The sequence below is a fragment of the Gopherus flavomarginatus genome, chromosome 11, assembly GCF_025201925.1.
Source record: "Gopherus flavomarginatus isolate rGopFla2 chromosome 11, rGopFla2.mat.asm, whole genome shotgun sequence".
NCBI classification, from domain to species: Eukaryota; Metazoa; Chordata; order Testudines; family Testudinidae; genus Gopherus; species Gopherus flavomarginatus.
This window is the reverse complement of record NC_066627.1, coordinates 20,677,085-20,689,487: the sequence shown is the minus strand read 5'-3', so window position 1 is coordinate 20,689,487 and position 12,403 is coordinate 20,677,085. Positions and strand designations below refer to the sequence as shown.

Below are 12,403 nucleotides of genomic sequence, written 5' to 3'. Positions count from 1 at the left end.
GCTAATGTGCAGCCAACCCCCCAATTTGCACATGCACACTGGGTCATCATCATCATAATAGCAGCCGGGAGCACTGACCGCATGTAAGGTTTTTCATCCATAGATGTCAAAGTGCTTTCCAAACATGACAGTAGTATTATTATCTCATTTCCCAGAAAGGGAATCTGAGACCCAGGGAGGCAAAGGCCAACATTCCCAAACTCAAGGGCCATCGTGGTCACTAGGGACCGACGGGGTCAGAACTCCGAGAATCAGGCCACGTCATTTTAGGCAAGTTTTAATACAAATACACTTTTAAGATGAGTCATGAGGCTGGATTGTACTCACTGACGGGTGGGAGGCGCACAGGTTCTGAAGTGCTGAGTACTGTGATTCTCCTCCCAGTCATTATCATAGCAAAGTACTTTACTTCCAATTGATTTGCTTTGGGGTGTTTGTGTGCGTGTATGTGTGTGTGGTTTCTGTTAATGAAGCTGTTGCACGGCCATTGCTCAGAAGGCGATGGCTTGATGCCAGCCATGTTCAGCCTACAACTAGACTTCCAGTGCAGGCTCAGATCATGGAAGGCTGTGGTAACACAAGTCTCCCAGTACTGTATCTGGCTCTCATAAGGTTCCCTCAACACGTGTGGCACTTCCTGCTGGCCGTCCTGGAGATTAGTTCTGCCAGCCAGTGTGCCCATTCCAGGTGGTGATTCTCTCATCATCATCGCTACCTTTGTGATTGGTTGGGAAGTTTAACTTCAGTGTTACCCATCAGTCCTGGGAGTATCTGCTCTCCCTTCAGCAGCCTGCCCTGACCGTGGCACTTTCAGGGAGGGCTGCCCCAGGCACACTGGGTGACACTTACCTCCAGCTATGGCCTACATACCACACAAACACAGCCTAAACAGACACTTTGCAATGCCGCTCAAAGTCAGAGACTCTCTACACTGGTGGACACAACCCAACAACGTGTGTGTGTCGGGGGGAGAGGGAGTCCCAGAGGTGAAAGTAAGCTGGTCCGGTTCGGTATGGTGTACTGGCTCTTGCTGAACCGCACCGACTTCTGTGGTGGGGATTTAAAGGGCTCTTGGCTCTGGGCTCTGGGCTCCCCACTGCAGCTGGCAGCCCAGAGCCCTTTGAATCCCGCCCGTGGCTCTGGTGGCCGGGCTGGAGCTGGGATTTAAAGGGCTCAGAGCTCCCAGCCACTGCCAGCAGCCCAGAGCCCTTTAAATCCCACCTGTGGCTCTAGCGGCCGGGCTGGGGCTGGGATTTAAAGGGCTCTGGGCTCCCCGCCACTGTGGGCAGCCCAGAGCCCTTTAAATCCCACCCGCGGCTCTGGGAGCTGGAGCTGTGGTGGGAATTTAAAGGGCCCAGAGCTCCATGGCGGCCGGAGCCCCGGGCCCTTTAATTTGCCCCTGAGCCCCAGGGGCTCCCAGCCACTTCTGCAGCTGGGAGCCCCGGGTTGATTTAAAGGCCCAGGGGCTCCCAGCCACAGCCAGTGTCCCAGGGCCTTTAAATCTTGAGAGGCACTGCCTTTTCTGGTTGAGGCCACGCCTCTTCTGGATGAGGCCATGCCCCCTCAGGACTCCAGCAGTACCTATAAGTCCTGTAAGTTACTTTCACCCTGGGGAGTCCCTTTCACACAGACTCCACCTTCAATAATTCTTACAACTGATGCCTCCTTGGCAGGCTGCAGAGCCCATGTACAGCACCACACAATTCAGGGCAGGTGGTCTCCCTCCAAGACACTGTTACACAGAAATCTCCTGGAACTGTGCACGGTTCACGTGTGATTGCTCTTCCAGGCCTTGATCAGGAATGAGACTACATGGTGTGACAAAGTTGTCCTTGACTCTATGGGTCCTGCGTTTTCTTGTGGATTTTGCTAGCCTCAGAGGCTCACTGTGACTCTCCATGTAGCCCTTCTCTCTTTAGAGGCAAGGGTCACAGCTTACTGAGCCATTTACATCATAAGCCAAGGGAGGTGAGGAGAAGCAACTGTCCCTCGCACAGTCTCTGTTGTCTCCCAGTCTGAGTGATTAATCAGGGAGGGGAGGGGGGAGCCCAGGCCCACCCTGTACTCCAGGCTCCAGCCCAGGGACCCTAAAATTAGCAGCTATGATAGCTGCCATTTTGGAAATAGGACAATTCCCCAGGCCACTTCCCCACAGCAGCCCCCACTCAATATCTCCTTCACCATTACATCAGGGCCTCCTTCCTTACACTTGATATGGATTTGTACTGCTTTTTTCCTCCAACAGCGCGGCTCCCTCCTACAGCTCCTGACACCCGCACCTCACTGACTAACTGGGAGGCTTTTAACTAGTTCCAGCCAGCCCTTGATGTCCCAATCAATGTAGCTATCTCCACTGCCTTCTAGAAGGATCTCAATTGGCCCCAGGTGTCTTGATTAACCTGGAGCAACTGCCATTTGGTTACCATGGTACCAGGGATTTGTTTAGACTAGGGCTAACATACCTGTTTCCTCACTACTTTACTGTAGCCATCTGGCCTTGCGCCATCTGGGTAAGGACGGACAACATTGACTGCATGTTTTATATAAACCAGCAGGGATGGGCAAGGTCACACTCCTTATGCACCAAACCCACGAAACTATGAAACTGGTTTATCCGGCACAATGTCAGCATATCAGCCTCGTATCTCCCAGGTTATCAAAACATTACAACACGCTGAGCAGAGAATTTTCTCAGGATCACGAGTGGGAACTAAACAACACAGTCCTACAGAACATATTCAAACACTGGGGTCACCCATCCAATGACCTCTTCATGACATCCCAGAATGGCAAATGCCGGCAATTCTGTTCGAGAGCAGGGCTGAGGCCCCAGTCCCTGAGAGATGCCTTCCCTTCTCAAATGATAGGCAACTCTGCTAAATGCATTTTCTCTGATCCCCGTTATTGAGGTTTATACACAAAATATGAAACGACAAGGGCAAAATCATCTTGGTAGCCTCCACTTGTCCCAGATATATTTGGTACTCATACCTGTTGCGGATGACAGTATGCACATCTCACACGCTTCTACTTCGGGCAACCCTTCTATCGTAGGATGCAGGGAAGAAAGGGGCAGTTGATAGTAATTAATATAAATGAGAAGTTAATAATTGTAAACAATTGATATAAGAATCAAAAAGGACACAGGAAGAAATCTGTAGAGTTAGGGACAGTAAGGAGGAATTTTTTTTAATATATTAGGAACAAAAAGATCCTGACAATGATATTGGTCCACTACTAGATGGAAATGATATAATTATCAATAATAAAGCAGAAAAGGCAGAAGTGTTCAATAAATATTTCTGGACTTTTATTTGAGGAAGGCTGCCGAGGACACCTGCGCTCCAGTCAAGTGAGCCTTCACTATCGGCAGTGGGGGCACCTTTGCTAACTCATAATAGTAGTGGATACAGGCTGTGATCCACGATGATAGTCTTTGGGCAGAGACAGGGCTACCTTTCATCCTGTCTGCGATCACAGTGAACAACTGGAATGGCTTTGTTCTGTCTATGTAGAAGGCCAGGGCCCATCTGACATCCAGAGCGTGCAACCTGCGTTCCTCATCTGTCACGTGGGGCTTAGGACAAAGGACCAGCAAGTATATATCTTAACCAGTATGGAACTGGGAGATGACCTTGAGCTGAAAGGCCGGGTGTGGATGCAGCTGAACCTTGTCCTTATAGAAGACCTTGTAAAGTGGTTCAGACGCTAGCACTCTGATTTTGGACACTTGATGGGCCGAAGTTATGGCAACCAGGAGGGAGACCTTCCAGGAGAGAAGCAGGAGGGAGCAGGAAGCTAAGGGTTCGAAGGGGGGACCCATGAGTCTTGACAGCACAAGATTCAGGTCCCATGAGGATACCAGACCCCGAACATGTAGGTTAAGGTGCTCCAAGCCTTTCAGAAACTGTGCCGTCATAGGGTGGGTGAAGATCGACCTGCCTTGAAGCAGAGGATGGAATGCCAAAATGGCTGCCAGATGCACCTTGACTGAAGACAGCAACAGGCCCTGGAGCTCAAGGTGCAGCAAATAGTCCAGGACATCTTGTAGCGGAGCCTCTTCTGCACAGATGCGATGATCCGAGGCCCAACACGTAAATCGCTTCCACTTTGCCACATAGCTAGCTCTGGTGGAAGGCTTCCTGCTGCCCAGTAGGACTTGCTGGACACCATCAGAACACTGTAGTTCCTCTCCACACAGCAGGCAGGCTGTCAAGGTTTGGGTGCAGCAGATGGCCGTGGTTCTGGGACAGCAGACCCAGCCAGAGAGGCAGCTGTAGGAAGGTGGCTGACAACAGACTCAGCACCATGTCGAACCAGTGTTGACAAGGCCACGCTGGGGCCACAAGGATGATCATGGCCTTGTCTTGCTTCACCTTCAGGAGGACCCTGTGGATCAAGGGCACCATCGGGAAAGTGTACATCAGCGCTCCCGATCACGAAATGAGGAAGGTGTCTGACCGGCAGCCCTTGTCCCTGCCCTGGAGAGGGCAGAACATCACATTTCCTGTTCTGCCTGGATGCAAACAGGTCCACCTGGGGATTCCCCCACTTGCGGAAGATCAGGTTGACTACCTCCAGATGGAACGACCATTCGTGGCGAGATAAGAGGGTCCTGCTGAGGTGATCCGTCAAGACATTCTTGGTCCCTGCAGGTGGGCGGCCACCAGGTAGACGGCGTTCCTCACGCAAAAGTCCCAGTGGCTGAGCGCTTCTCGATGAAGGGTTGAAGACCCGGTGCCCCCCGTGTGTTGATGTAATACATCGCGGCAGTATCATCCGTCAGGACCTGCCCCACCTTGCCCTGCAAGTAGGGCAAAAAAGCCTGGCAGGCCAGAAGAGCCACCCTGAGTTCCCTGACATTGATGTGGAGGGCTGGATCGAGATGTAGCCAGTGTGGGCTACACCAGCCCAGATCCAACACCAGGTGGGCTCCTCAGCCCAGATCCAAAGCGTCTGAGACCAGGGTGAGCAATGGAGACGGGGACACGAAAAGAACTCTCCAGAGCATCGACTCGGGATCCTGCCACCAGTCCAACGACAGTAGGACATGGCTCGGCATTGTGACCACTCAGTCTAGGGGGTACCTGCTGGAAATGTAAACTGAGGCCAGCCACGTTTGCAGAGGCCTTAGATAAAGTCAGGCATGGCTGACCACGTATGTGCACACGGCCACATGGCTCAATAGTCGCAGACAAATGTGGGCTGTAGTGAGCGGATGGGCTTGTCTGTGGGAGATTAAGCCTGCTATGGCCTGAAAACGCGCTTTGGGAAGGCAAGCCCTGGCCCACATGGAGTGGAGAACCACGCCAATAAACTCTATACGTTGGACTGGTGTTAACGTGAACTTTTCTGCATTTATCAACAGGCCCAGGTCACTGCAGGTGGAATGCACCAAAGTGAGGCTCTTTTGTACTGCTCCAGAGACCTGCCCTTGATAAGCCAGTCGTCGAGATATGGAAAGATCTGGTCACCCTGATGTCTGAGGTAAGCCACCACTGGTGCCACACATTTCACGAACACTCTGGGGGCCAAGGACAGGCCAAAAGGTAGCGCTGTGAACTGAAAGTGGCACCCGGCCACTATGAAGCGCAGGAACCGTCTATGTCCTGGGAATATGGAGACATGGAAGTAAGCGTCCTTTAAGTCAAGAGTGGCGTACCAGTCCCCCAGATCCAGGGAAGGGATGATGGAGGCCAGGGAGACCATGTGGAACTTCAACTTATTGAGAGACTTGTTGAGGCCATGCAGTTCCAGAATGGGTCTGAGGTCCCCTTTTGCCTTCGGGATAAGGAAGTAGCGGGAATAGAATCCTCTTCCTTCCAAGGAACCTCCTCTACAGCCCTCAAGCCCAGGAGTTTCTCGACCTCCTGAATGAGGAGTTGCTCATGAGAAGGGTCCCTGAAGAGGGATGGGGAAAGGGGAGGGGCAGGAAGAAGGGGCAGCCAAAAATTGCAGGGTATAGCCCCAAGCAACTATATCCAGGACCCAGTGGTCGGATGTAACCCTGGACCAGGCCAAATGGTAAGGGAAAGGGCAGCCGAGAAAAGGGCAGAAAGGGATCTGGGCAGATGCTCCCATTGCTCTTGGGTGCACCTTCAAAATGAGTGCTTCTGGCTCCCTTGGTGCTTTGATGGGCCAAGCTGCACAGGGCAGCGGGATGATGACAGGTGGCAGCGGCTAAACCTGGTGTCCCACTTCCTTGTAGGCTCTTGATGAGGTGGCAATGGTGGAGGAGGCCGGAACGGCTGCCTCGACATCTGAGGAGTGTGCAACCCCAGAGAGTGAAGAGTTGCCCGTGTCTCCTTAAGGCCGTGCAGCTGCACGTCTGTCTGGTCGGAGAAAAGGCTGACACCATCAAATGAGAGGTCTTGGATAGAGGCCTGCATCTCCTGGGACAGGTCTGCCGTCTAGAGTCAGCAACTGCACCTCATAACCACCACTGAGGCAACCACCCAGGCAGCCGAATCAGCCACATCCCAGGCCATTTGGAGGGAGCACTGAGCCGCCGTGGTGCCTTCCTCCACCAGAGTTGCAAAATCCTGGGCCGCTTCCTGGGACATGAAGTCTTTGAACTTGAGGAAGCAGTCCACAAGTTAAAATTATAGTGGCCCAAGAGGACCTGGTGGTTCGCCACCCAAAACTGGAGGCTGGCTGTAGAATAAATCTTGTGACCAAACAAATCCAACCTCTTAGCATCTTTATTTTTACGGGTGGAACTGGTGGAGCCCTGCTTATCCCTCTCGTTGGCCGCAGACACGACCAACAATCATGGCGGCAGGTGGATGTATAAGTACTAGAACCCTTTCGCAGGGACAAAGTACTTTTCCTCTGCTCTCTTGGACATGGGTGAAATAAGAGGACAGGGTTTGCCAGAAGGACTTGGCAATGTTCAGGGCCCCCTTGTGCACCAGGAGGCGACCTGGGCTGGGGTGGCTGCCGAGAGCACAATGAACAATGCGTCTGTCTGCTCCTTCATCTCCTCTGCCTTGAGGGCCAAGTTCAAAGCCACCCTATGGAGCAGTGCCTGATGATCCTTGAAATCATTCAGTGGGCTAGCTCTTGAGGGGCCCACCATCGACGCTTCTGGGGAAGAGGAGGAGCATGACTGGACCACCGGGGGAGGCCAGCCAGTGTCTTCTCCCAATGGGGATGGTGGCCTTGGGGTGGGCACCGCCTCCTCACTCATGACGGTCACCAGTGCATCATCCACCAAACCCGGTGCCGACAGTGCAATGGGTGCCGACTTTCACCTGTCTGATGTGGTGACCAAGGGCTGGCGAGAGTGGGGCAATGGCATGACAGGAACCCCCAAGGCATTCCAATAATGTCATTGGATCTGCCACTGGCCTTGCTGCCAGACCGGCTCCGATGCTGCAGACATGCCCTCCGGAGCCCAGTCCCATTGCTGCCTGGGTGAGGGGCTGAACTGTGCCTCTGATCTGAAGTCGTCACACTCTGGTGACTATGGCAGGCCCGTCGAGGCCTCGGTCTGATGGCTAACTGGTGCTGCCGGTGACCGGTGCCGGGAGCGTTCTGACTGGTACCAGGAGTAAGGAGAGCGGTGCCATGTCTGAGAGTAGCCTCGAGGTCACGGCTTCAGCAACTGACAATGTGACGAGGACCAGTGCCACGGAGATTGTCTATGCCTGGGAGAGCTTCAGCATGAAGACAGGGATCGGGAGCCTGGTACTGATGACTGGTAACAACAGGCTGGAAACCTGGACAGACGTGGAGACCAAGAGCGTGGCGACCTTGGGCTCTGCCTTGGCTCTGGAGACTGGTGGTGCTTGTTGGTCTTGTGCGAGGTATTATTGGTGGGCTTGCCCTTGCCAGGAGCTTTAGACAGTTCCATTGCTGAACATAGTGCTGGCTGCGGTGGGAGCTCTCTCGGCTGTGCAGGTGCCAAGAGCTGAGTGGGCATTGACTGCATCGTCGGCTTGGACCTGTACTTGCTCCATGAAGTCGGGTCTTTTCAGGAGGGGAGGAACTCTCCAGGGCAGAGCCATTATGCGGGTCTGGAGTGGGCGTAAGGCCCAAACAGGGTCCTTTGTCCAGAGCACCTTTATTGGGCTTGCTTGGTGCCGTCTTATTCAGCATCATTTTTGGCACCAGGGACGGGAAACAGTGCAGGGAGAAGCCCAGGAATGGGTGCACTATGCACTGAAGCTGAAGCACTGGGTGCCATTTCAGGCTGAGCCGGCTCTGAGGCTGGGTGTAGGGCAGCCTGCATCAGGAGGGCCCTGACTCGTATGTTGTGTCAGTTCCTTCTGTGTCCGAGAACAAAAGTTCTTACAGATACAACAACGCTCCTTCATGTGGGATTCCCTGAGGCACTGCAGACAACTATCGTGAGGGTCACTAACAGGCATAGGCCTCTTACACGGGGAGCAGGGCTTAAAACCAGAGAATGGGGCATGCCGGGGCAAAGTCCCTGCTGGGACCCTAACTAACTGAACACTTTACAGCTACCTAACTACTAACTAACAAACAACAGAACTATTTACAACCGGAAGCACAAGGCTGGGACAGGAAAGGAACCACTGGCCCCTTGCAAAGCAAGGGACAGAGGTGCTCTGACTGACCACCGCGGGCAGTAAGAAGGTACTGAGAGGGCATAGGGCCAGCAGCACCTGATATATCATGCGTGAGGCACTCCAGGGGGCACCACAGCCGGCCCTACAGATACTGCTAAGGCAAAAATCTCTGACGACCATGCTTGTGGGCGCACGCACACCTACAATGTAATCAACATGAGCAAGCATTCAAAAAAGAAGCTGAGTTAGTTACTCAAAACTGTTAAAATACAACCATAGGCACCCATTCAGTGCTCTGGGTGCCTGTCTCAAATTTAAAATGAGAACATAAAGGAAGGATTGCCCATAAATATATCCATCCCAGCCCGCCCCTCCCCAACAGCCTTGGAGAACAGAGGGGAAGGATGGACTTTGCAGTGCTCACATACCTGGGCTCTGGAGGAGCTGGAGCAATCTCATTGGCAGGACAGTTCACTGATTGCTGCTCATCACTGTCACAATGCCCACCAGATGCAGAACCAGACAGTGGAAACGTGAGGACTCTCAAGGGCTCCTCACAACAAGGTAGTATGTCTACAGGAAGGACAACTAGCCTCTGGCTGGTTCAGAATTACGGTTTCATGTGGATTAGATCCCAGGAAAGAACAAGAGAGCTTACCATTCCACTTGGAATGAAACCATGCACTTTGACAGTGACAGCTCAAGTGAACAAGAATGGGGGGCCTTGATGTGCAGGTCTTCAGACTCTTTCCTTCTGAAAGTTGTGATCACTATGAGAAAACTCTGGGTGCTGATGAGAAGCCAAAAGGGAAAACTACACACTGAAAATGATCCTGGCCCAGGCTGAAGCAGCAGAACCTTTGGGGAACTGGATGGAAGGTCACAGCAAGCTCATGAGTGCATGGAGTTTTTTGCTCTGTATGCTTGTCGGACCTATGAGAGCTGAGTCCTGGATGGAACCACTCAGACCATGGTAGCTTTAATAGAAGAGACAGAGGCCTTATTTTTTTGAGTAATTGTTCCACGCACATGTCCATCTATGTTCATAATGGAGGTGGCATCTTCCATCATAACAACACTCTTTCTGGTGAGCCTGGATGCAAAGATATATTGCAAATATGGTGTGTGTATCTTATTGGAGTTTATACATCTAAGAGTAAGGGAGGTTGAGGGATCTCCTGTGCTCAAGGAAAAAGCCACTCCGCATCCTTTATCCGCAGAGAATCCAGGGCTGGAAAGACAAGTTCCTCCCCTGCCCAGTTCCAGCCCTTGTGCATTCTCTGTAGCTCTAACAGTGCTTGTAATTTGTATGAGTATGTATCTGTCCTATCTAACTAATCTAATCTGCTCCATCCACTCCTTTCCTCACCTATACATCCTCACTGCTGGCTCACTCTGCAGTGGCAGAAGATACGGGGGTATTTTCTGGAACCAGGGAAGGTATCATGGTCACAGATCTTCCAGTTCCCATATCCTTGGAAGGTACACACATGTATGCTCCCAAATGAATCTGTGGCACTCCCATACCTGTGGCCTGGGAGGCACCATGGTCTCTGTACACTCTCCATTCCTGTGGCGTAGGAAGGGCTAAGGTGAAGGTCCTGTGGACTCCACATATTCACAGTATCAGAAGGAATGTGATACCACACCTGCAGACCCACTGCATAAAAGGATTCTGGTCTGAAGGCCTTGCATATCTGTGGCATGGCAAAGTCTGTGGCCCCATTCCTGTGTCCACTAGATTCCTATGGCATGGGTAGCGCCAAGCTTTTAGTCCTGTGTTCTCGTGGCCTGGGAGACACAACAGGTACTACAGCAAGAGTCAAGGTTTAAATGACATAGCAGGAAAGGGGTTAAAGTTTAAATAGCTATTTTGTTTATGAATTAATGTAGGTAGTTTTAAGCCAAAATATCTACCATTAATTTTTCCATCTATTCCAGGAGCAGTAAGATACACACAGTAAAGTTTATTTTGGTACTTGGTATACTTCACTCCCATTAAAAATAAATTAATCAGCAAATTCCTACACAGCTAAGCCTTCTTTTATGTAAATACAACACAGCTGTAATGAATTACAAGGTGTTATTATCTCACATATACTGCATAATACTTCACACATAAGAGGTTTCTCTCCTTAGCTCAGCTTGCAACAAAAGCATCTTAAATAAACTGAGAGAAAGTTGTTTGGTTTGTAATGTTTTTACAGAAGTGGGATATACCTCACACCTATAAGGTTTCTCTACATGACTCATTTTATAACAACTTAAACTGAGGAAGTTTGCTTTTGAAAAAACTAACAAAATTACTTTATATATACATATGTGTGTGTGCGCGCGCACACATACACACACATAGAAAAACTCACTAGTAGTTGCTCCCTAAACAAAGGCTAAGAAGCACTCGCCTGTGTTTTGGAGATCATGCTCTGGATCCCATTTGTCGCTGACAGGAAAGGTGATGTCTAACACCGATGCAAATTGCCTAGAGAAGATGGCACTAGGAGCAGGAACATCCACAGTCCTGGGCAGCTACAGAAGACATCAGACTTACACCGGAAATAAGAACCTTTGTGGTGTGTTAGTGTGATCACACAGTAAAGATGACTTATTTGGTGAATTGGTTTGTTAGGACTATGTTCTGACACGACAGGGCATTGTTCTTTTCATTTTCAGCAAAGGCATTACAAAGTACACAAAACAAGTACAGTTCTATTACTTGGTCACATGGTTTCATATGAAGATTTTGGACAGAGAAATAAAACCAGTTTCAGTCACTGAACTAGAAACCCCATGTTGACCTTTAGTTTGCGCAATAAAGCCCGACTTTCTGTTGATTTATTTGGTGCAGGTTTTCACTGAATAATTCTGTTGGGGTAACTGTTGCCTGCTTAACTATTTAAAATGTTAACAAGAAAAGGTCTCTTCTTTGTGGGTAGAGCATAGTTTTATCCCATAGAGAACATGAACAGACCATTGCGATGTTACTCTACTGCAGCAATCACTAGAGCACAGCTCTAGAAAGAATATGAGCATATCAGGAAGATAGAGCTACTTTGAAACAATAAGGACTCTAAAGTGGCTTTTAGCCATAGTCCCACCATGGCCTTGTCCCCTTCCCTCTTGCACCTACCTCTCCTTGTGCACCTGTGCAAGGGGCCAGTCACAGTCTGACTCTAAACTGGGCTTTAATCGAAAATAATTTCAAGATCTTCTCAGCCAATTCCCAAGCATTTTAATGCAAAAATAGACTATGTCCCCCAAAGCCAGGATAGAGGTATATCAACATTGAGAAAATGCAGAACGCAGCCTTGTGTTTAACAACTTTTCATGGAGCAGAAAGAGTAATGTCATTGTATTTGTGTGAAGTCGCTCCCCTCTTGCTAGATAAAGAGCAGAAAACCCTGTTCTTGAGGTACCTATCACTTTTGGTAAGATATTTGGTTTTCAAACGATGGATGCTGTCTCTCAAAATCTATCTGCAGGGTCAACTTTATACTTCTGCAACAGACAGGTATTTTTCAGATGAACTAGCAGCATTTAAACCTAGATAAAATATTCAAAAGAGTACTGCTGTCAGGTTTACCAACATGTAAATCAATAAAAAAATGCTATTTATTTAAATAGATTCTTTCAACAGCAAATATTTATTCCTTCCCTTCTTGGGTACCCCACAGAATGAAAATTTAACACATTGTTCATTGACTGATGAAGGTCTTAGAGTCCTTCATCATTATACGCTGGGGAAGTTGGCTTCAGGATGCTTTGGGCATTACTCTCCACAAGAGGGCGCCAATTCACTTCACCAGTCAGTAGCAGGTCCTCTCCATTTATAGCATCCAGGTACTGCATCTGAAATTCACAAGGAA

At 50.0% G+C, this 12,403-nt stretch overlaps 2 protein-coding genes across 4 annotated transcripts in view; one reads left to right on the top strand and one right to left on the bottom strand.

The window, feature by feature from the left end:
- The window catches only part of MMP24 (matrix metallopeptidase 24), a 352,153-nt gene that overhangs the window by 243,828 nt on the left and 95,922 nt on the right, over positions 1 to 12,403 (top strand). The gene's annotated exons all lie outside the window — the stretch shown is intronic.
- Positions 12,128 to 12,403, bottom strand: part of LOC127031600 (ubiquinol-cytochrome-c reductase complex assembly factor 1) — a 93,511-nt gene continuing 93,235 nt past the window's right edge. For all 3 annotated transcript variants that reach the window (XM_050918645.1, XM_050918643.1, XM_050918642.1), the window contains exon 10: positions 12,128 to 12,386. In XM_050918645.1, the coding sequence (XP_050774602.1) occupies positions 12,252 to 12,386 (135 nt within the window). In that variant the 3' untranslated portion in view covers positions 12,128 to 12,251. The remainder of the gene's footprint in view (positions 12,387 to 12,403) is intronic.